This window comes from Microcaecilia unicolor, chromosome 2, assembly GCF_901765095.1.
Source record: "Microcaecilia unicolor chromosome 2, aMicUni1.1, whole genome shotgun sequence".
Classification (NCBI taxonomy): Eukaryota; Metazoa; Chordata; class Amphibia; order Gymnophiona; family Siphonopidae; genus Microcaecilia; species Microcaecilia unicolor.
In genome coordinates this window covers 50084477-50109673 of record NC_044032.1, presented here as the reverse complement: position 1 = coordinate 50109673, position 25197 = coordinate 50084477, and the positions used below count along the sequence as shown (strand labels likewise).

Here is a 25197-nt window from a genome sequence, read left to right as displayed (position 1 = left end):
TCGCTATGGAATTCGGTATGGAACGGTTCTAACGAGGACTTTAGTGCATCTTGCCCTCAGTACTGTTCCTGAGAGAGATTTGCGTGCAGTGAAAGTACTACATTCAAATCTCTCATGAATATTCATTGTGCATATCCTGAAAACCTGATTGGCTGGGGAGCCCCCAGGACAGGTTTGGGAACCACTGGCATAGGAATGAGCAAGAGCTGGTCATTTTGATATTTTTATGTACTGCAGTGAGGTGAGCAGAAGTAGATCATGCAGATATTTATTTTTCTGTTGTGTGTTGATTTTGAGTTTTGTTGTTTTTTTAATTGTTTTATGTTGTACTTCACTTTGGTTTAAAGTGGAATATAAATAATTTAAACTTAAGTTCACTTTGTCTTATCCATATTTGTCAGGGTTTGGTCTACATGTGATTTCCGAAACAATCCTCTTTCCTGCTGTATTTGTAACTTAATCAATAGCGTTTCTTGTTTTGAGGTCTTGCCACCCTCATTCATAAGTACACTAGTAAAAAAACCCTGTTTCTGATGCAAATGAAAGGGGGGGGGGGCTAGCAAGGTTTTCTTCAGAGTGTGCATGTGGGAGTGTGTGTGTCCCTGCCCTCTGCCCTCTCTCTCTCTCCCTCCCCCTCCGAGTCCAGTCCTTCAGTGTTGTGTCCTGCTGTTCTGTGTTTTTGTTACAGAGAGAGTGAGGGCATCTCTCTCCCCTCCCCCCTCTGAGTCCTTCACTGTTTCGTGGGATTTCCTGCTGTGCTGTTTTCCTTCACTCATGGGGAAACCGGATATCTCTGGCGCTTCACACTTCCGGCCGGAGGCTTCAGTGGTGCCTTTTATATAGATAAGTATTGCCATGCTGGGACAGACCAAAGATCCATCCAGCCCAGCATCCTGTTTCCAACAGTGGCCAATCCAGGTCACAAATACCTGGCAAGATCCCCCAAAAAGTACAAAACATTTTATTTTATGCTACTTATCCCAGAAATATTTTCCCCAAGTCCAATTTAATAATGGTCTATGGACTTTTCCTTTAGGAAGCCGTCCAAATCTTTTATAAACTCTGCTAAGCTAACTGCCCTTACCACATTTTCTGGCAACGAATTCTAGAGTTTAATTACACGTTGAGTGAAGAAAAAGTTTCTCCGATTTGTTTTAAATTTACTACATTGTAGCTTCATCGCAATCCCCCCTAGTCCTAGTATTTTTGGAAAGCGTGAACAGACGCTTCACATCTACCTGTTCAACTCCACTCATTATTTTATAAACCTCTATCATATCTCCCCTCAGCCGTCTTTTCTCCAAGATGAACAGCCCTAGCCGCTTTATCCTTTCCTCATAGGGAAGTCGTCCCATCCCCTTTATCATTTTTGTCACCCTTCTCTGCACCTTTTCTAATTCCACTATATCTTTTTTTGAGATGCGGCGACCAGAATTGAACACAATAGTTGATAATCTTTCACGCACATTTTTGCAATTGGCATGCAATATTGTGTGCACATGTTGAATATTGCTTGTTAAGCGCACAACTTGCCTAGTTAGGTGTGAGTGAACACCAATAACCAATAATCAGTGATTATTGGAGTTAATAGGCACTAATTGGCCCTAATTTGCAGGTGTGTGTGACTGCATCTAGGTGCTTTTCTGTTACAGGCAGATGATCAAAAGCCCCGCGCTGTTCCAAACAGCGCTCTAAAAATAGCGCTGGAACAGCCCGGGGCGCTATTAGACCTGTGATCAGAGATAATGCATGCAAATTTAAGCAGCGCAATTATCTCTGCTCATGGGGTAGAGGTGCAAGGAGTATTGTGCCTGAGCATGCGCTCAGCACAATCCTCCCGCACTTGTTTGACAGGTCTGGGCTGGAGACCAATGAAGAGAGAAGGACGCCCAACTTTAAATCGAAACATGGCTGTCCTCAACTTCACTGTTGCAGGGACGGCCAAATTTCAAGGGGGTGTCGGAGGTATAGCGACGGGGCAGTTGAGGACGTCCAAAATTTGGACATTTCTGCAATGGGCAGTTAAGGACATCCAAAATTGGATGTTTCTCATAGAAACATCCAATTTTGGATGTCCTCTACTGCCCCTTCACAGAAACGTCCAAATTTTGGATGTCCTCAACTGCCCTCGCTGGCAGGTTTGCTGCAGGGGGGAATGGGGGCCTGCCAGCATGCAAGTGCATGCTGGACAGGTCTCACCATTCCTCCCCAATGATCTGCAAACCCTAATGCCAGCTCAGAGCTGGCGTAGGGTTTGTCGCAGCCAGCGACCCAATCTTTGGCGCGCTGGACGCTGATCATTGGGGATGAATGCGTTAAGCGCTGATTAGCATGCATTTGCAAGCTACTTGCGCGAAGAGCCCTGTTTGGCATGCGTTTGCATGCTACTTGCGCTAAGAGCCCTCGAGCGCGTTGTTTCACGCGCTTGAAGGCTCTGATCATGGGGCGGTAGCAAAATCCGGCGCTAGTATGGCGCTAACAGCCTCTAGTGCTGGCTTTTGATCATCTGCCTGTTAGTGCCTAAGTGCTGTGGTGTGTAACATAGATGTCGGAGGGGCAATCCACACAGTGACATGCTAGACTTGTAGAGTACTGTCAGTTATATACAGTGGTGGAAATAAGTATTTGATCCCTTGCTGATTTTGTAAGTTTGCCCACTGACAAAGACATGAGCAGCCCATAATTGAAGGGTAGGTTATTGGTAACAGTGAGAGATAGCACATCACAAATTAAATCCGGAAAATCACATTGTGGAAAGTATATGAATTTATTTGCATTCTGCAGAGGGAAATAAGTATTTAATCCCTCTGGCAAACAAGACCTAATACTTGGTGGCAAAACCCTTGTTGGCAAGCACAGCGGTCAGACGTCTTCTGTAGTTGATGATGAGGTTTGCACACATGTCAGGAGGAATTTTGGTCCACTCCTCTTTGCAGATCATCTCTAAATCATTAAGAGTTCTGGGCTGTCGCTTGGCAACTCGCAGCTTCAGCTCCCTCCATAAGTTTTCAATGGGATTAAGGTCTGGTGACTGGCTAGGCCACTCCATGACCCTAATGTGCTTCTTCCTGAGCCACTCCTTTGTTGCCTTGGCTGTATGTTTTGGGTCATTGTCGTGCTGGAAGACCCAGCCACGACCCATTTTTAAGGCCCTGGCGGAGGGAAGGAGGTTGTCACTCAGAATTGTACGGTACATGGCCCCATCCATTCTCCCATTGATGCGGTGAAGTAGTCCTGTGCCCTTAGCAGAGAAACACCCCCAAAACATAACATTTCCACCTCCATGCTTGACAGTGGGGACGGTGTTCTTTGGGTCATAGGCAGCATTTCTCTTCCTCCAAACACGGCGAGTTGAGTTCATGCCAAAGAGCTCAATTTTTGTCTCATCTGACCACAGCACCTTCTCCCAATCACTCTCGGCATCATCCAGGTGTTCACTGGCAAACTTCAGACGGGCCGTCACATGTGCCTTCCGGAGCAGGGGGACCTTGCGGGCACTGCAGGATTGCAATCCGTTATGTCGTAATGTGTTACCAATGGTTTTCGTGGTGACAGTGGTCCCAGCTGCCTTGAGATCATTGACAAGTTCCCCCCTTGTAGTTGTAGGCTGATTTCTAACCTTCCTCATGATCAAGGATACCCCACGAGGTGAGATTTTGCATGGAGCCCCAGATCTTTGTCGATTGACAGTCATTTTGTACTTCTTCCATTTTCTTACTATGGCACCAACAGTTGTCTCCTTCTCGCCCAGCGTCTTACTGATGGTTTTGTAGCCCATTCCAGCCTTGTGCAGGTGTATGATCTTGTCCCTGACATCCTTAGACAGCTCCTTGCTCTTGGCCATTTTGTAGAGGTTAGAGTCTGACTGATTCACTGAGTCTGTGGACAGGTGTCTTTCATACAGGTGACCATTGCCGACAGCTGTCTGTCATGTAGGTAACGAGTTGATTTGGAGCATCTACCTGGTCTGTAGGGGCCAGATCTCTTACTGGTTGGTGGGGGATCAAATACTTATTTCCCTCTGCAGAATGCAAATAAATTCATATACTTTCCACAATGTGATTTTCCGGATTTAATTTGTGATGTGCTATCTCTCACTGTTACCAATAACCTACCCTTCAATTATGGGCTGCTCATGTCTTTGTCAGTGGGCAAACTTACAAAATCAGCAAGGGATCAAATACTTATTTCCACCACTGTATGTAACTGCTGCATTTAGGCACGTGTGCTTATGCCTGCCATAGAGGTAGCATTAGTTACGTTCATAACTGCAGACATATGCTAGTATTCTGTAAATAAATACTTATTTCTAGAATAAGCAGCATAAAATATATTCTCCGAGGACAAGCAGGCTGCTTGTTCTCACTGATGGGTGACGTCCACGGCAGCCCCTCCAATCGGAATCTTCACTAGCAAAGTCCTTTGCTAGTCCTCGCGCGCCCGCGCGCACCGCGCATGCGCGGCCGTCTTCCCGCCCGAAACCGGCTCGAGCCGGCCAGTCTTCTTTCGTCCGCACTCGGTACGGCTGTGTTTTTGCCGTGTCGAGCCCCGGAGAGTCGACCTCGCGCGTCCGTTGTTCAAATCGACGTGTTTTTTCTTCGGAAAAGGTTTAAATTCGTTCGGAAAGTGCTCCGCAAACCCCCTTGGGTTTCGTTTGCCCCTTCCCGTACTTCCAGTCTTTGCCCCGGTAAGTTTTCTTTCGTCGTCGGGGTAGGCCTCTTTTCGGCCTCGGTCGAGATTTTTTCTCCCTCAAAGTTTTGGTGCTCAAATTCGTCATTTCAGATTTTGATTTCGCCGGCGTGATTTTTCCGCCCATGACATCGAAGCCTTCCAGCGGCTTCAAGAAGTGCACCCAGTGCGCCCGGGTAATCTCGCTCACTGATAGACACTCTTCGTGTCTTCAGTGTCTGGGGGCCGAGCACCGTCCTCAGAATTGTAGCCTGTGTTCCCTGTTACAAAGGCGGACTCAGGTAGCGAGATTGGCCTAGTGGAACGTTTTGTTCTCGGGCTCTTCGTCGGCATCGGCACCGGGGTCATCGAGTGCATCGACGTCGTCAGCGTCCAGACCTTCATCCTCGGCCGCCAGTGCATCGAGTGCATCGAGGCATCGGCCCTCTGCATCGGCGCCGAGACATCGGATAGCTGCATCGGCGTTGGTGGTACCGGGACCTCGTCTGCTGATGTCGTCGGACGGTGGTGCATCGTCAGGAGTGCAGGTGAGGGCTGTCCTTTCCCCTGCTGGTGGCGGTGAGCCTTCGGGTGGGTCTCCCCCTACCCTGAGGGCTCCTGCGGTACAGCCCCCCCGGGATCGACCTGCTTCGACCTCGGCCCCGAGGAAGCGACGGATGGATTCTACGTCCTCCTCGTCGGTGCCGGGGAGCTCCGGTGACATTCTTCGGAAGAAGTCGAAGAAGCATCGACACCGGTCTCCTCCCCGCGTCGGCACCGAGAGCTCTGGGTCGCCGAGGGAGTCAGCACCCAGCAGGCATCGGCACCGAGAGGACCGCTCACCCTCTGTTCAGGAGGTGTCGATGCGCTCCACTCTGGACAGCCCGGAACAGCCTCCACGCCCGGAACAGGTTCTGACGTCGACGCCTGCATCGGCCTCCATGCCTTTCTCTGCAGCCGCTCTGAACGAGAGCCTCCGGGCCATTCTCCCAGAGATTCTGGGAGAGCTGTTGCGCCCTACCCCTCCGGTACCGGCGGTGCTTGCGCCTCCGGTACCGTCGAGTGTGGCGCCGGCTGGCCCATCGCCCGGGGTGAGGTCTCCGACGTCGGTACCGCGTGCGGTGCCGACTGCGGCCACCTCCCAGGAGGGCTCCCCGACTACGTCGGCGGAGGGAGCTTCGCCGATGCGGGCGAGGGAGTCTACCTCTCGACGCCCCCATCGTGGACGTGGCTGCACGGAGTCGAGCCGGGCGAGGTTGCAGACACAGGTCCGTGAACTTGTGTCTGACACCGAGGGTGAGGCCTCGTGGGAAGAGGAAGAAGACCCCAGATATTTCTCTGACGAGGAGTCTGAGGGTCTTCCTTCCGATCCCACTCCCTCTCCTGAGAGACAGCTTTCTCCTCCCGAGAGTCTGTCTTTTGCTTCCTTTGTCCGGGAGATGTCTACGGCCATCCCCTTCCCGGTGGTTGTGGAGGACGAGCCCAGGGCTGAAATGTTTGAGCTCCTGGACTATCCTTCTCCACCTAAGGAAGCGTCCACTGTTCCCTTGCACCATGTCCTGAAAAAGACATTGCTTGCGAACTGGACCAAGCCACTAAGTAATCCCCACATCCTCAAGAAGATCGAGTCCCAGTACCGGATCCATGGGGACCCAGAGCTGATGCGCACTCAGTTGCCTCACGACTCTGGAGTTGTGGATCTGGCCCTAAAGAAGGCTAAGAGTTCTAGGGAGCATGCTTCGGCGCCCCCGGGCAGACTCTAGAACCTTAGACTCCTTTGGGAGGAAGGCCTACCATTCCTCTATGCTCGTGGCCAAAATCCAGTCTTACCAGCTCTACACGAGCATACACATGCGGAATAATGTGCGGCAGTTGGCGGGCTTGGTTGATGCTCTCCCCCCTGAGCAAGCCAAGCCTTTTCAGGAGGTGGTCAGGCAGCAGAAGGCGTGCAGAAAATTCCTGGCCAGAGGGGTGTATGACACCTTTGATGTTGCGTCCAGGGCCGCTGCTCAAGGTGTGGTGATGCGCAGGCTCTCATGGCTGCGTGCCTCCGACCTGGAGAATAGACTCCAGCAGCGGATTGCGGACTCGCCTTGCCGTGCGGACAATATTTTTGGAGAGAAGGTCGAGCAGGTGGTAGAGCATCTCCACCAGCGGGATACCGCATTCGACAAGTTCTCCCGCCGGCAGCCTTCAGCATCTACCTCTACAGGTAGAAGATTTTTTGGGGGAAGGAGGACTGTTCCCTACTCTTCTGGCAAGCGTAGGTACAATCCTCCTTCTCGACAGCCTGCGGCCCAGGCTAAGCCCCAGCGCGCTCGCTCTCGTCAGCAGCGTGCGCCTCAGCAAGGCCCCGCGGCTCCCCAGCAAAAGCAAGGGGCGAGCTTTTGACTGGCTCCAGCAGAGCATAGCCGACATCCAAGTGTCAGTGCCGGGCGACCTGCCAGTCGGAGGGAGGTTGAAAGCTTTTCACCAAAGGTGGCCTCTCATAACCTCCGATCAGTGGGTTCTGCAAATAGTCCGGCAAGGATACACCCTCAATTTGGCCTCAAAACCTCCAAATTGTCCACCGGGAGCTCAGTCTTACAGCTTCCAGCACAAGCAGGTACTTGCAGAGGAACTCTCCGCCCTTCTCAGCGCCAATGCGGTCGAGCCCGTGCCATCCGGGCAAGAAGGGCTGGGATTCTATTCCAGGTACTTCCTGTGGAAAAGAAAACAGGGGGGATGCGTCCCATCCTAGACCTAAGGGCCCTGAACAAATATCTGGTCAAAGAAAAGTTCAGGATGCTTTCCCTGGGCACCCTACTTCCCATGATTCAGGAAAACGATTGGCTATGCTCTCTGGACTTGAAGGATGCCTACACACACATCCCGATACTGCCAGCTCACAGACAGTATCTGCGATTTCAGCTGGGCACACGTCACTTCCAGTACTGTGTGCTACCCTTTGGGCTCGCCTCTGCGCCCAGGGTGTTCACAAAGTGCCTGGCTGTAGTAGCAGCGGCACTTCGCAGGCTGGGGGTGCACGTGTTCCCATATCTCGACGATTGGCTGGTGAAGAACACGTCCGAGGCAGGAGCCCTGCAGTCCATGCAGATGACTATTCGCCTCCTGGAGCTACTGGGGTTTGTGATAAATTACCCAAAGTCCCATCTTCTCCCAGCACAGAGACTCGAATTCATAGGAGCTCTGCTGGATTCTCGGACGGCTCGCGCCTATCTCCCAGAGACGAGAGCCAACAACTTATTGTCCCTCGTCTCGCGGGTGCGAACGTCCCAGCAGATCACAGCTCGGCAGATGTTGAGATTGCTGGGCCACATGGCCTCCACAGTTCATGTGACTCCCATGGCCCGCCTTCACATGAGATCTGCTCAATGGACCCTAGCTTCTCAGTGGTTTCAGGCTGCTGGGGATCTAGAAGACGTGATCCACCTGTCCACGAGTTTTCTCGAATCCCTGTATTGGTGGACGATTTGGTCCAATTTGACTCTGGGACGTCCTTTCCAAATTCCTCAGCCACAAAAAGTGCTGACCACGGATGCGTCTCTCCTGGGATGGGGAGCTCATGTCGATGGGCTTCACACCCAAGGAAGCTGGTCCCTCCAGGAACGCGGTCTACAGATCAATCTCCTGGAGTTGCGAGAGATCTGGAACGCTCTGAAGGCTTTCAGAGATCGGCTGTCCCACCAAATTATCCAAATTCAGACAGACAACCAGGTTGCCATGTACTATGTCAACAAGCAGGGGGGCACCGGATCTCGCCCCCTGTGTCAGGAAGCCGTCAGCATGTGGCTCTGGGCTCGCCGTCACGGCATGGGGCTCCAGGCCACATATCTGGCAGGCGTAAACAACAGTCTGGCCGACAGACTGAGCAGGATTATGCAACCTCACGAGTGGTCGCTCAACTCCCGAGTGGTGCGCCAGATCTTCCAAGCGTGGGGCACCCCCTTGGTGGATCTCTTCGCATCTCGAGCGAACCACAAAGTCCCTCAGTTCTGTTCCAGGCTTCAGGCCCCCGGCAGACTGGCATCGGATGCCTTCCTCCTGGATTGGGGGGAGGGCCTGCTGTATGCTTATCCTCCCATTCCTCTGGTGGGGAAGACTTTGTTGAAACTCAAGCAAGACCGAGTCACCATGATTCTGATTGCTCCTTTTTGGCCGTGTCAGATCTGGTTCCCTCTTCTTCTGGAGTTATCCTCCGAAGAACCGTGGAGATTGGAGTGTTTTCCGACCCTCATCACGCAGGACGAAGGGGCTCTTCTGCATCCCAGCCTCCGGTCCCTGGCTCTCACGGCCTGGATGTTGAGAGCGTAGACTTTGCCTCTTTGGGTCTGTCAGAGGGTGTCTCCCGCATCTTGCTTGCTTCCAGGAAAGAGTCCACTAAGAGGAGTTACTTCTTTTTATGGAGGAGGTTTGCCGTCTGGTGTGACAGCAAGGCCCTAGATCCTCGCTCTTGTCCTACACAGACCCTGCTTGAATACCTTCTGCACTTGTCTGAGTCTGGTCTCAAGACCAACTCTGTAAGGGTTCACCTTAGTGCAATCAGTGCATACCATTACCGTGTGGAAGGTAAGCCGATCTCAGGACAGCCTTTAGTTGTTCGCTTCATGAGAGGTTTGCTTTTGTCAAAGCCCCCTGTCAAGCCTCCTACAGTGTCATGGGATCTCAATGTCGTTCTCACCCAGCTGATGAAACCTCCTTTTGAGCCACTGAATTCCTGCCATCTGAAGTACTTGACCTGGAAGGTCATTTTCTTGGTGGCAGTTACTTCAGCTCGTAGAGTCAGTGAGCTTCAGGCCCTGGTAGCCCAGGCCCCTTACACCAAATTTCATCATAACAGAGTAGTCCTCCGCACTCACCCTAAGTTCTTGCCAAAGGTCGTGTCGGAGTTCCATCTGAACCAGTCAATTGTCTTGCCAACATTCTTTCCCCGTCCTCATTCCTGCCCTGCTGAACGTCAGCTGCACACATTGGACTGCAAGAGAGCATTGGCCTTCTATTTGGAGCGGACACAGCCCAACAGACAGTCCGCCCAATTGTTTGTTTCTTTTGATCCCAATAGGAGGGGAGTGGCTGTGGGGAAACGCACCATATCCAATTGGCTAGCAGATTGCATTTCCTTCACTTACGCCCAGGTGGGGCTGGCTCTTGAGGGTCATGTCACGGCTCATAATGTTAGAGCCATGGCTGCGTCGGTAGCCCACTTGAAGTCAGCCTCTATTGAAGAAATTTGCAAAGCTGCGACGTGGTCATCTGTCCACACATTCACATCTCATTACTGCCTGCAGCAGGATACCCGACGCGACAGTCGGTTCGGGCAGTCAGTTCTTCAGAACCTGTTTGGGCTTTAGGATCCAACTCCACCCCCCGAGGGCCCTGTTTGTTCTGTTCCAGGCTGCACTCTCAGTTAGTTGGTAAATTTTTTAGGTCAATCTCAGTTATGTCCTCGCCGTTGCGAGGCCCAATTGACCATGGTTGTTGTTTTGAGTGAGCCTGGGGGCTAGGGATACCCCATCAGTGAGAACAAGCAGCCTGCTTGTCCTCTGAGAAAGCGAATGCTACATACCTGTAGAAGGTATTCTCCGAGGACAGCAGGCTGATTGTTCTCACAAACCCGCCCGCCTCCCCTTTGGAGTTGTGTCTTCCCTTGTATTGTCTTGCTACATACTGGACTGGCCGGCTCGAGCCGGTTTCGGGCGGGAAGACGGCCGCGCATGCGCGGTGCGCGCGAGGACTAGCAAAGGACTTTGCTAGTGAAGATTCCGATTGGAGGGGCTGCCGTGGACGTCACCCATCAGTGAGAACAATCAGCCTGCTGTCCTCGGAGAATACCTTCTACAGGTATGTAGCATTCGCTTTGTACTGTTTTTGGAATCTTGCCAGGTAGTTGTAACCTGGATCGGCCACTCTTGGAAATGGGATGCTGGGCTGGATGGACCTTCAGTCTATCCCAGTATGGCAACGCTTATGTTCTTATAAAAAAGCAGTTTATTGCTGTTAACAGGATTTGTGCTTAGCACACACAATTAAGGCACCTAACTTCAATCAGCCTGTACAGAATTACCCCAATACTGTATACCGTATTTTTCGGACTATAAGACGCACTTTTTTCCCCCAAAATTTGGGAGGAAAATGGGGGGTGCATCTTATAGTCCGAAGGTAGCGAGGTCCGAGTTCGGGATCGCCCTCCCCTACTCACGTCACGCGATGTTCCCTGGTGGTCTAGTGACGTCGGGGCAGGAAAGAGCCCCCTCTTTCCTGCCCAGCGCGCTGCTCTCCGTCCTCCTGTATGCTGCCTGACGGTCTCGGCGAGATTCAAAATAGCCGCCGAGAATTGAAGTCTCGGCGGCCATTTTGAATCTCGCAGAGACCGTCAGGCAGCATACAGGAGGACGGAGAGCAGCGCGCTGGGCAGGAAAGAGGGGGCTCTTTCCTGCCCCGACGTCACTAGACCACCAGGGAACATCGCGTGACGTGAGTAGGGGAGGGCGATCCCGAACTCGGACAAGACGCACCGGAGCACCTAGGTTTTAGAGGAGGGAAAAAGGAAATTTTTTTTTTTCCTATTTCCCTCCTCTAAAACCTAGGTGCGTCTTATGGTCCGGTGCGTCTTATAGTCCGAAAAATACGGTAAATGTCCATTGGACAGTTTTATAAGGGCCCACTTTTGCACCAAAAAGGCTTTTAAAATCACCCCTGTGATGTGGAAGTCACCTAAATGATCTGATGGTGTCCTTTGTACCTCGTGATTTGACCCTTGTCCATATGCAGCAGATGTATTCAATCCTCCCGTGAGCAGTTTGAATGAGAGACTATTGCTAACTGAATTTTTGGACACAATACTCCCATTATCTGCTGGTTATATATAACACGATGTCTTTTTAATCCCTTCTTTAGTGGGCAGTGGACTGCAGTGAGCAGTTAGATGGCAGCTGTTCCTCGTCCAAGGGGAAAGTCTCCTCCAACTCTCACATCAAGGTAAGGCATTTATTTGACACTTTCAGGCAAGCCTTTAAGCCCCAGATATGAATGGTTGGATCCTTGACCTGCCTGCAAGATTTCAGTTGAAGTTTGCAGGGAAGTGGTGACATGGTAAAGATTTTTGGAAATAAAGCAATATGTGATGTAACTTGGGCACACGTCTGCTAAAGAATGGAGCTTCCAATGGTATCTTGGTGTGTGTGGGTCGTGCCTTTGGAAGAGAAGTTCCTAGCAATTTCATTGTGCCTGTGAATACTAGGGGGATCGAAATTCAATTGGCAGCATTATTCCTGGATATTCGATGCCAGGCCTTGTCCGGGCTTTGGCGTTGTATATCTGGTTTAACATGGCCGGTTAAGTGGTTATTCAGAAGTAGCTATAGGTTAGCAAACAAAGATAGGACTTGTTTTGTGCAGTCCCATTTACGCGATTACCCTGGCTGGTTAAGGGCTGAGTATACACTACTACTACTTATCATTTCTATAGCGCTACTAGTCAGTTTTCACTTAGGTGCTAACTGCTAGTTTTCTGCAGTGATAAATGGTTAAGTGCCACTGAAAATTAGTGGGTAGCAAGTGATTTAACCGGTCAACGGCCAAATAATTTGTTTTGAATCAAGGTCGTAGCCAGACCGGCGGGAGGGGGGGTCCAGAGCCCGAGGTGAGGGGGCACATTTTAGCCCCCCCCCCGGCGCCAACGACGACCCCCCCCCGACATTGCCAACCCCTCCGCCGTCGACCCTCTCGACCCCCCCCCCCCGCCGCCAACCCGCCGTCGCCTACCTTTGCTGGCGGGGGACCCCAACCCCCACCAGCCAAGGTCCTTTTCTTCCCGCGCAAGGCTTCCTTCTGTTTCCAGCTGATCTGCAAGGCTCCGTTCTGTGAGTCTGATGTCCTGCACGTTGTACGCGCAGGACGTCAGAAACAGAAGGAAGCTTTTTGCGGAAAGAAGAGGACCTCGGCTGGCGGGGGCTGGGGTCCCCTGCCAGCAAAGACAGGCGACGGTGGGTTGGCGGCGGGAGGGGGGGTCGAGAGGGTCCTCGGCAGGGGTGTCCAGGGCCAAATCTACGGGGGCCCAGGCCGCCCCCCCCGGCCCCACGTAGCTATGCCACTGTTTTGAATATTGACCAGCAGATGCTTAGATTTTTCAGTAATTTAGATCTTTGGGTTTTCATGACCCCCACTAGAGGAACATGAGCATATATTTCTTGTTTTCGAGGGCTGGCAGAAGTGAAGACTCCTCCTTAGTCTGCATCTTGGAAGAAAGCTATTACCTTATTTTGCTAGTCCCATGGCAGCATCATAGGCTGTAGAACCCCACTGTGTAGGTGAAAAACATGAATCTTTTTTTCTGCCGTTGAGATTCTGCCTGCCTCCAGTGAGTCCCAGGCTATGTTGCACAGAGGCACATCATGAATACTGATGTGGTCTGTGTTAAGGGTACATTGAAAATTGTGTCGTGATTAGAGGTTAAAAATATAAAACGTTCTCTTACATTAGGTGTGTTGCTTCAGCATAAAATCTATTTTACTGTTCTGAGATCTTGCCACATACTTGTGACCTAAATTGTCCTCTGTTGGAAACAGGATACAGGGCTTGATGGACCTTCAGTTTGTCCCAGTATGGCAATGTTTATGTTATGTGCTCATTTCTTGTGACATGAAAAATGTCCAACACTGAGTATGCAGTATATTGACAGAGTAAAGCATTTTGCAGTTCTGCTGTATACCTGAAGAAAGGTCTTGAGGCAGAGATTGAAATATTGTCAAGTAAAATATATGAATTTAGACCTTGGTAATTTATCTTGTGTAATGATCCTCTGGGGTAGGGATATTTTTTAATCCAAGTGAGCTAGTTGGCCCAGAAGAGAAATTTGAAGTTCAAGATCATTTCCTCGGGGAAACTCTGAATAGCTGTGTGTGATGTAGTTTCTAGCAGTACCAGCTGTAAAGATTTTGTCAGTGATTTATCAAACTTGGTATTTGCGCTGAGTTTTTTTTTTTGATGATATGATGTTCTGTTTTCTTTATCTGGGAGGCAGCTGTCTGCAGATGCATCAGAGTGATTTAGTGCTGAAGGGTCCTGTCGGAATGAAAAGTGTTACATAAATCTAAATTACTGTTAGGGTTCTGGCTATTATGATATTTTTTTTCCCTTCCTTCCTTTTACAGTTGAATATTTATTTACTTTTAACATAGATGTCATCATGGTTCTAGGCTGGTGCTACTATTTAGCATTTCTATAGCGCTACAAGGCGTACGCAGCGCTGCACAAACATAGAAGAAAGACAGTCCCTGCTCAAAGAGCTATGTAATAAAAGTGAGCCAAGTATAGGACAATCAAGCCATTGTGACATCACTGATGAGGTTGGCTCTTATTGGTGGACTGAGGCATTATGACATCACAATATTAGCTCTGGTTACAAGAGACTACTACTACTACTATTTAGCATTTCTATAGCGCTACAAGGCGTACGCAGCGCTGCACAAACATAGAAGAAAGACAGTCCCTGCTCAAAGAGCTTACAATCTAATAGACAAGAAATAAAGTAATCAAATCAATGTGTACAGGAAGGAGGAGAGGAGGGTAGGTGGAGGCGAGTGGTTACGAGTCAAAAGCTAAAGAGGTGGGCTTTCAGTCTAGATTTAAAGGTGGCCAAGGATGGGGCAAGACGTAGGGGCTCAGGAAGTTTATTCCAGGCGTAGGGTGCAGCGAGACAGAAGGCGCAAAGTCTAGAGTTGGTGAGCCCTTGGACCGCAGTCGGGGAACATAGGGACCCAACTTGCAGGCAAAGTGTCCTTGATTAGTGGCAGACGAGACATGCCTAGGAGAACCAGGCTAACTAGAGAGGAACTCTGAGAGACAGGCTCAACTGAAGCAGGACCTGGTGGTGGCTCTGAAAAGGGCCCCTTTGGGGAAGGTCTGATGGATCAGGACTTGGAGGAGAGGCAAGGACAGTCGGATGCTTGGCTGGAGATGAGGCAAGGCTAGGCTGGAGACATGGCAACAGACAAGAGGTTCTGTTGTGAAGGCAGCACCAGAAAGTCCAGAGCTGCCTCTAAATATGCCCTGGCTAGTGATGTCATTGCCGGGTGCTTTGGGGAATGTCGTGCCACCGGCCCTTGAAAATTTGAGTTGCAGCATATGTGTGTGCCTAGGGACGGGGAGCCTGTAGTAGCCGGGGTGAAGGAGGAAGCAGCACAGCTGACCCACTGCCCAGTGGAAAGACCCAAGACCCCCAGGAAGGGCCATGGGGCCGACCCTGGCATCCCCCACTCCGGAATCAGGAAGTGAGTCGGGGTGTGGGCATGAGTCACAGTGGGTCATGATAGTACCCCCCCCTCCCCCGTTCTGGATTTGGGTTTATAGGGAAGCTTTCTGTCCGATCAGAGGTTTTCTTTGGAAAAGCATGGTTGGGCCTTTAGTGCAGCGGACTTTGATCCTGGGGAACTGGGTTCGATCCCCACTGCAGCTCCTTGTGACTCTGGGCAAGTCACTTAACCCTCCATTGCCTCAGGTACAAATAAGTACCTGTATATACTATGTAAACTGCCTTGAATGTAGTTGCAAAAACCACAGAAAGGCGGTTTATCAAGTCCCATTCCCTTTCCTTCCCCTTTCTGTGTGCTCTTGGTATCCCACCTTGCCTTTTGGCTTTGATTTCTTAAAGGCTCTTAATATGCAAACCTTTCCCTGCTCTCACTTCCTCAGTATTCTCTCTGTAATCCTGACTCCAATTTGCAGTATCGCTTCTTAAGTTTTTATCTCTGATGTTCATTTCTTTACACAACTTGTTCTTATTTTTACAAAGCACTGTAGTCATTTTTTTAATGCTTCTTGCGTGCTCACTCAGATTTCATCGTTTCTCTTGCTGCTTTTAGCTTTTAAAATCTACAGAGAATCTTTCCTGAGAGAAACGAAAAGATGTAGCTAATGTGTGAGCCTTTGAGATCACTTGATACCTCCTTTCTCTGGAACCAGGCTTTGCAGTAGCGTTCTTCCTTTGACAACATCTTGAAGCAATAATGCTTTCTTCACTTGCATTTAACACACTGAATATAAGTATTTCAAAATAGCAAAGCAACAATTTAGGCCAATTGACTGCATTGAGTTTAACATTAAGATTAAACTGCTTCTGTAAGCTTTTTGCCACACCAGACCGTTCCGTTTCATGTTGGGACTCTGCTTATCCGGGAGATTTAATTTAATTTAATTCATGGTTTTATAGCCTGCCACTTTTTTGTTTAAAAATTACAGATCCCAAACTATAGAACTCTATCAATTAAAACAAGTTTGGATTTCCATAAGTAAGGCTTCAGCAACCAGAAATGTTGTGATAACACAGATGATAAACCCCTGCCTTAGCTGTAGTTGTTAAATGCTGAGTGCAAGGTATACACACAGCTGTTTTCAAAGTCATTTGATCTGCAGGTTTCCATGGATGCCGGATTTTCAGAGCCAGCCAGCCAGCCAACACACTGCAGTGAAATTACAGGGCACCGTTGGCAAGACCCAGACAGTATCCAAATGTATTATGCAAACTGGCTAAGGGACTTATTTCCTAAAGTGAATCAAACCTTGTTTAATGTATGCTTGCAATACGCTTTATTATCCCCCTGTAATCAACGGGTGGTGAGCCCTTCGTGAATCCTGTATTCACGGTAACATGGATTCTCATGCCTAATAAAACTGTATAAGTGGCTCCTGGGCCTATGCGTCCTCAAGGATTGCCGACTTCTCTCTGGCCCCGATGCACAAAACATACCAGGGCAGCAATGTGCAATTTTTAACTGGTTGTAGCCGGTTTAGCATGCACAGTAGTCGGCGAGTAATGCACAAAGGGTTCTGCGAGCCCTTTTCTGTTTTGCCATAGCAGCCAACGTGAATCATATGCTAAAATATTATGTGCTAAATATGTAAATGTGCGTTTCGAGCGATACACAGAAAAGCCCACCTACCTTTTAAGGAGAGAAATTTTACGGGAGGTCTGGAACAGCTGTAGCTTGTCAGAGGAGCACTCTGCAGTGTTTGCACCAGGGGCGTAGCCAGACCTCGGCGGGAGGGGGGCACTGTTTAGCCGCCTTCCGCTGCTGACCCCCCTCCCCGCCACTTTGCCCCCCCCCCCCCCCCCCGCCGCCGCATCAGGTAGCTTGTTTGCTGGCGGGGGTCCCCAATCCCCGCCAGCCGAAGAGTCTTCTTCAGCACTGGTCGACTCCGGCGCCTTCGTTTTGTGATCATTTGTTTCTGATGCCTTACGTCCTGCACGGGGCTACATGCGCCAATGTGTGCTTTCGTTTTTGGGTTTGCTCTGACGTGCACACATTCGTCTCTCGCTACCTGTTCTTAGGGCCTTGCATAGGCTTCTTTCTGCTTCCAAATGATATAAAACCCAGCAGGTTTTAATGAAAGAATCATGAGAAATCCTCTCTTCAAACACCCTACTCTGAGCTGGTGTTATTTTTTCAGGGGTAAGGCGCCTTTTTTTTTTTTTTTTTTGCGCTGTTCTCTGATTATTGGGAGGGAAAAGGAAGTGACGTCATTAACATCCTTTTGACTACATTAGCATTGTATTTCTGCTAATCTTTGGCGTGCTTGTTTCCTGTGCTAGAGTCTCTAAGCCAGGTGGTAGTTCTGGTGTGTGCAACATGCCATTTCTGAACAGGAGGCGGTAAGGGTTCCTTCAGGAAATGGCCCCGTGGCAACTGCTAAACTACTTGCATGGCCGTTTTGTTCTTTTAAAAAAAACAAAAAAAAACCCTCCTTTTACTTGCTGCAGTAAAAGGGGGACCTCGGCACGTGGCAAACCTGTGCACTGACGCCATCACAGGGACCTTGGTAAAAGGACCCCTTTGTAAGCTACTAAAGACTTTTTTATTCAGAAAGTTTGTGTTTTATGAACTGAAGCTTTTATTATTTTTCCAAGGATTTGCCACATTTCTAAAGTCCTTCGTCAGATTTTGACTGTTAACATGAAACATTTGGTATTTATATCCTGGGAGTGAAACATTTTATAAAAAGAGATTCTCTTGGGAATATATGACAGCAGATAAAGACCCAAAAAACAAAAAAGGCAATCGATCCGCAAACTCCAAGATGGAAAAGATGGAAGCAGATCAGTGATTGCTATTGCATGAATAAAAGCCCATATACCCATCGCCTTACATCACCTGACACTGGCCGTGTTTCGCCCAAAAATGCGATAGTGAGAGGAGTTCGCTCACACCACTCTACTAGCTACAAGGATTTCATTTCTGCAATATTATCTGTGCTGGTTTTTTCGACGAGGACACTGTAACACATCCTAAATACTTGTTTGCCAGTTAAATCCATGAGAGAGCCCCTGGGGCAGCCCTTTTTGGGCGAAACACAGTGTTATGATTGGGGTCTGAACCCCTCTCAAACTTACCTCTTTCCTGGGGGTCAGCTTCTTAGCTGGCTTCTGTTTCTTTTGTCTGTCCTTTCTGAGCTGGCTCTGTCTCTCTGTGCTGGCAGCTTCCAGCAGCATGGGGTTAATTGTTTCACTATACTGCACCTGTGTGGGTGGACTGAGTTACCTCTACCTCTCTTTGGAGGTACTGGCTTCAAGTGCTTCACGGTTTTGCATTGGTGTGGGTTGGGCCTCTCTGGGTCAGTGTGCTGTTGCCTGGGGCTAGGGAGTGTGACATCATCAGGGAGGGCCTTGATAAGGAAGTGGTGTTGTTTCCTTCAGGGCCTTTGCAACAGTGGTGTTTGCTTTAGGTAGGGTGGTGCAGTGTGCACTTCTGACTTTGTGTCTAGTTTCCCTGCTTGCTTTTGCTAAGGGCCAGGTTAGTGTTAGTGCAATGTGCACTGGTGACTGTGTGTTTAGCTTTCCTGCTTTTCCCTCTTGGTTTTGGAAGCATTGCTATGTGTAGGGCTTTGGAAGCTCTGTTGCTGGTAGAAGTACTTCAGGGTTTGGTGTTGTTAGGAACACTGCAGAGTTTGCTGTTAGAAGTACTTCTGGTGTTTGTGCTATTGGGAGCATTGCAGTCTTTGCTGTTGGTGTTTGGTGATTTAGAATCACTTTTGGCTTATGTGTTAGCTTCCCTTCTTTTTCCTTGTGGCTCCCCTGTCTTCCCTTTTAGTGCTAGGAGCTCTTCTGGTTGCTTGCCAGAGTAGTGCTTAGGAAGCACCTTGTTGGTTGTATCTAGCTTGCTAGAGCAGTGCTTAGGTAGCTTGTTAGTTTTGTGTTTAGCTTATTAGTGTAGAGCTCTGCTTGTAGCTTGGTGCTTAGTAGCACCTGTGTTAGCTTTGTGTTTAGTTCCCTGCTCTGTTAGTTTAGGGCTTAGGAAGTCCCTTTCTTGAGCAGGGATTAGGAGCTACTGTTTAGTATAGGGCTTAGGAAGTCCTTTTGTCAGTTTACTGTTAGGAACACTCCTGCTGGTTTAGGGCTTGGGAGCACGTAGATTAGTTTAGGGTTAGGAGCACTTCTGTTTCCAGTCCTGGTCCCTATGTCATCCGGTATCCAGTAAGTCCTGTCGGCTACTCGAACCCAGGAGCTCAACTCCTGGGGGGCTTAGTAGCTAAGCGCAGGTGAAGCTGTGCGGACCAGTCCAGTGTGCTCCAGTCCAGTGTGTTCCGGTCCGGTGTGTGTTCCAGTCTTGTGTGCTCCAGTCCAGTGTGTTCCGGTCCGGTGTGTGTTCCAGTCCTGTGTCCTCCAGTCCGGGGGATTCCAGTCCATGTGTTCCGGTTCGCTGGGCAGTGCCTGCAGTCCCTGCCGGTGTGCTTACCCAGTGTTGGTTGGTGGGTTTTGCCTGCTGCTGTCGCTCCTCGGCAGCAGCCCAAGGGCTCACGTTTGCTCCAGAGCCCGGCCCCGCGGGCTCTGAACCTGAGAACCTGACACACAGCCAGTGTCGGGCGATGTAAGGAGATTGCTACTGCATGAATAAAAGTCCATATACCTATCAGTGATCTGCTTTCATCTTTTCCAGCAGATAAAGACCTGCATGGCCCATTTAGTCTGTCCAGTAAGACGGCCAGAGCCAGGGCCACACCTGCCACTCTGTGCAGGTTACACACAAATAGGGCAATCACGTACTCGTGGAAGAGTGATTTTATAACTTTGGATGCAGCATAGTTGCATTAATTGCTAATACTTGATTAAACCAGCAGTCTAGCAATGTTGCACACTGATATTTTTACTAACATCAAACTTAAGGTGTCTCCCCTTCCCCTCTGAGATACTCATAGCGTGTAATATGAATGTGATACAAAATGTGTACTCGTTGTTCTTCATCTGTCCCTATTAACCGTGTGGTACTTGGTGCTGCTACCCCATTTTCCAGATGCTAAAGTAAAATATACACAGGAAGGGTTTTGGTGGTTAAGAGAGATTAATGGACGGTGTGCAACTGCTACAGTAAGTATTGGTTACAGCTTACAATAGGGCTGGCTACCTGCAGTCCTCAGGCAGGTTGGGTTGTCAGGGTATTAGGCAAAATCATCTGATGGTGATTATTTATCTTGGCTCGCCAGTGTGTGCAGATTTAGCTCATGCATATTTATTGTGCGTATCCTGAAACCAGTGGGGTCAGTTGTACCAGGTTAAAAAGTAAGGGTTGCCTTTTTATTGATGATACCAAAATTCGTATCATCCATAAAAAAGGCATCCCGGAGAGAGTGGAAAACATGAAAAGGGATCTGCAAAAGTTAGAAGAATGATCTAATGTTTGACAATTTAAATTTAATGCAAGGAAGTGCAAAGTGATGCATTTAGGGAGTAGAAATCCAAGGGAGCCGTAATAGCCTAGGAGGTGTAACGTAGTAACATGATGGCAGAAAAAGACCTGCCCGGTCCATCCAGTCTGCCCAATAAGATAAACTCATATGTGCTATTTTTTTGTGTATACTTTACCTTGATTTGTATCTGCCATTTTCAGGGCGGAGACTGTAGAAGTCTTGCCCCGCCTCCCCCCACTGGCTCTGCCACCCAATCTCGGCTAAGCTTCTGAGGATCCATTCCTTCTGAACAGGATTCCTTTATGTTTATCCCACGCATGTTTGAATTCAGTTACCGTTTTCATCTCCACCACCTCCCGTGGGAGGGCATTCCAAGTACCCACCACTCTCTCCGTGAAAAAATACTTCCTGACATTTTTCTTGAGTCTGCCCCCCTTCAATCTCATTTCATGTCCTCTAGTTCTACCGCCTTCCCATCTCCAGAAAAGGTTCATTTGCAGATTAATACCTTTCATATATTTGAATGTCTGTATCATATCACCCTTGTTTCTCCTTTCCTCCAGGGCATACATGTTCAGGTCAGCAAGTCTCTCCTCATACGTCTTGTAACGCAAATCTCATACCATTCTCATAGCTTTTCTTTGCACCGCTTCAATTCTTTTTACATCCTTAGCAAGATACGGCCTCCAACACTGAACACAATACTCCAGGTGAGGCCTCGCCAACGACTTATACAGGGGCATTAAAACCTCTTTTCTTCTGCTGGTCACACCTCTCTCTATACAGCCTAGCAACCTTCTAGCTACGGCCACCGCCTTGTCACACTGTTTCATCGCCTTCAGATACTGAGATACTATCACCCCAAGATCCCTCTCCCCGTCCGTACCTATCAGACTCTCACCGCCTAACACAAATGTCTCCCGTGGATTTCTACTCCCTAAGTGCATCACTTTGCATTTCTTCGCATTGAATTTTAATTGCCAGACCTTAGACCATTCTTTTAGCTTCCGCAGATCCTTTTTCATGTTTTCCACTCCCTCCCGGGTGTCCACTTGTTACAAATCTTAGTATCATCCGCAAAAAGGCAAACTTTACCTTCTAACCCTTCGGCAGTGTCACTCATAAATATATTGAACAGAATCAGCCCCAGCACCGATCCCTGAGGCACTCCACTACTCACCTTTCCCTCATCCGAGCGAATTCCATTAACCACCACCCTCTGGCGTCTGTCTTGTCAACCAGTTCCTAATCCAGTTCACCACGTCGGGTCCTATCTTCAACCTGTCAATTTTATTCAAGAGCCTCCTGTGGGGAACCGAGTCAAAAGCTTTGCTGAAATCTAAGTAGATTACGTCTGTAGCACATCCCTGATTCAATTCTCCAGTCACCCAGTCAAAGAATTCAATGAGATTCGTTTGGCAAGATTTCCCTTTGGTTAAAACCAGTGGGGTGGTGGAGCCGGCTCGCAAGAGCTGCTTGTTAAATTTTGACAGCTCTTGCGAGCCGGTTGTTGTTGGGGGGCGAGCCGGCTCCATTGTGGGAGGTAAGCATGGCAGGAGGGCGCCATCACAGGCCATGCTTACCTCCCCTGCTGCTCCGAAGCATGTCCAAAGATGTCCTTCGCTCCCACCCTCCCGCTCCCCTCCGTCTTTTTTTAATTACCTCCGACAAAGCGCGCGCCATTTAAAGCCCTGCTGCGTGCTGGCCGTCTCCAGGCTTCCCCTGCTTGATTCAGATGATGTTCATGCCTTAGTCCCGCTTTCATTCTGACGTCATTTCCTTTTTTCGCGAAGGCGGGACTAAGGCACGAACATCATCCGAATCAAACAGGGGAAGCCTGGAGACGGCCAGCATGCAGCAGGGCTTTAAATGGTGCGCGCTTCGACGGAGGTAATTAAAAAAAGATGGAGGGGAGCGGGAGGGGAGGGTGGGAGCGAAGGACATCTTTGGACATGCCTTGGAGCGGCAGGGGAGGAAGGAGAATCGCTGGATGGGTAGAGGGGGGCAGGGGAGAGACTTGCTGGGCATGGGTGGGTAGAGGGGGGCAGGGGAGAGACTTGCTGGGCATGGGTGTGTAGAGGGGGGCAGGGGAGAGACCTGCTGGGCATGGGTGGGTAGAGGGGGGCAGGGGAGAGAAGAGAATTGCTGGGTATGGATGGATAGAGAGGGGCAGGGGAGAGAGGAGAGTTTCAGGACATGGATGGAGGGGAGGGAAGGGAGAGAGAAGAAATGCTGGACATGGAGGGAAGATAGAGGAAGGAGATTAGATGAGGGAAAAGGAAGTGAGGAGAGAAACTGCACATGGATGGAGAAAATAGGCAGAAGTTGGATCCACTGTACAGTCAAGTCTGCAGAGGACCAGAAATGAAGAAGAAAGGAGGAAAGAAAAGAAATAAATGGAAAGGAAGCCCTGGAAACGGAGTCAAGGGAACAGATAGAGAGCAGCAGGATCAGATACTGGACCAGCATGATCAGAGAAACAAAGTCACCAGACAACAAAGGTAGAAAAAAAATAATTTTATTTTCATTATAGTGTTTGGAATATGTCCACTTTGAGAATCAGGTGCTGAACGTTAAAAGTTTATATTTATTTACTTATTTATGGCATTTTATCCCATATTAAACATGAATTAGGTTGGAACCTGGGATAATTTAATTTTTTTTTCCTGGAGAGAGTAATGTGTTGGCCGCCCCCCCCCCCCCCCGGGGTATAGCCAGCTCTGCAATTTTTTTTTTGGGGGGGGGGCGCAGAGCTGGGTGGGGGGGGGGGGGGCGCCGAGGTGGACCATGGAGAGAGCCTGTTGTTAAATTTACCAGCACACCACTGGTTAAAACCATGTTGTCTTGGATCTTGCAACTTATTGGCTTCCAGGAAATTCACTATCCTTTCCTTCAGCATCGCTTCCATTACTTTTCCAATAACTGAAGTGAGGCTTACCAGCCTGTAGTTTCCAGCTTCTTCCCTATCACCCTTTTGTGAAGAGGGACCACGTCCGCCGTTCTCCAATCCCACGGAACCTCTCCTGTCTCCAAGGATTTATTAAACAAATCTTTAAGAGGAACCGCCAGAACCTCTCTGAGCTCCTTCAGTATCCTGGGGTGGATCCCGTCCAGTCCTACGGCTTTGTCCACCTTTAGCTTTTCAAGTTGTTCATACACACTCTCTTCCTTGAACGGTGCTGTATCCACTCCATTCTCATTTGTACTTTTGCCAGTCAATCGCGGTCCTTCTCCAGGATTTTTTTCTGTGAAAACAGAACAAAAATATCTATTTAGCAAATTTGCTTTTTCTTCATCATTATCTATATAGCGGTTCACAGCATCTTTCAGTCTCACAATTCCCTTTTTAGTCTCTCCTTTCAGTAATATACCTGAAGAATTTTTGTCACCCCTCCTTACATTTCTAGCCATTTTTTCTTCTGCTTTCGCCAGACGTATCTCTCTCTTGGCTTCTTTCAGTTTCATCCGGTATTCCTCTCCGTGTTCCTCTTCTTGAGTTTTTCTGTATTTCAGGAACGCCAACTGTTTGGCCTTTATTTTCTCGGCCACTTGCTTGGAGAACCATATCGGTTTCCTTTGTCTCTTGCTTTTATTTACTCTCTTTACATAAAGGTTTGTGGCCCTATTTATAGCTTCTTTCAGCTTGGACCACTGTCCTTCCACTTCTCATTTGTCTTCCTAGCCCATCTGCTCCTTCCTCAGGTATTCCCCCATTTTACTAAAGTCAGCATTCTTGAAATCCAGGACTTTGAGTTTTGAGTGGCCGCCCTCCACTTCAGCTGTCATATCAAACCAAACCGTTTGATGGTCACTGCTGCCCAGGTGGGCACCCACTCGGACATTTGACACACTATCCCCATTTGTGAGCACCAGATCCAGCGTCGCTCCCTCCCTCGTGGGTTCTGTCACTATTTGTCTGAGCAGAGCAGTTTGAAAAGCATCCACGATCTCTCTACTTCTTTCCGATTCCGCAGATGGAACCTTCCAATCTACATCCGGCAGATTGAAATCTCCCATCAACAGAACCTCTCTCTTCTTTCCCAACTTTTGAATTTCTGAGATCAGATCTTTATCTAGTTCTTCCATTTGTGTCGGGGGGTCTGTAGACAACACCCACGTGGACAGAGATTCTATCCTCTCTTTTTAAGGTGATCCATATCGCTTCTTCCTTTCCCCAGGTTCTTGTCATTTCGGTCGCTGCGATATCATTTCTCACATACAGAGCTACTCCTCCACCTTTACGACCATCTCTATCCTTCCTAAATAGATTATAGCCTGGTATGTTTGCATCCCATTCATGGGAACTATTGAGCCACGTCTCCGTGATTGCAACATCTAAGTCTGCCTCCAACATCAGGGCTTGAAGGTCATGAACTTTATTGCTTAGACTGCGAGCATTTGTGGTCATCGCTTTCCATCTACATTTCCTGGTATGTGTTTCAACATTAGTGATTTGGGGGTGTCTTTTCTCTTTGGGTACCTTCATATCTTTTTGTTTCATCTTCATTGCTTTTTCTTCGGCTTCAGTTCTATTTTCAGGAACATCACAGTGCTGTAATGGAGCAAAAGAATTCTGTAGGGGCAACACTTGTGAGGGCGGATGCTTTTCTGTCACATAACGAAGTCTGCCTGAGCCTACCGTGATCCATCTATTCGTGGGTGGTTTTATCCTTTGTGGCAGTGGTGAGAATTTGATATGATTCTGTGCAGTATGAGTTTGTCCAGTCCTAGATGTTGCTTTAAGTGCATCCAGTTCCTGTTTTACTGAGCTCTTGTTTTAAACTAGTGAGCTGAAGACAGGACAAGCCGTAAGTCTCCAGATGATTGGCCTTGAAACTAAAGCACCACAATT

The 25197-nt window shown here is 48.9% G+C and overlaps 1 protein-coding gene across 1 annotated transcript in view; it reads left to right on the top strand.

Moving 5' to 3' along the window:
* CTIF (cap binding complex dependent translation initiation factor) overlaps nt 1-25197 on the top strand; it is a 531105-nt gene that overhangs the window by 92150 nt on the left and 413758 nt on the right. The window contains exon 3 of the mRNA XM_030192931.1: nt 11566-11646. Within this exon, the coding sequence (XP_030048791.1) occupies nt 11566-11646 (81 nt within the window). The remainder of the gene's footprint in view (nt 1-11565; nt 11647-25197) is intronic.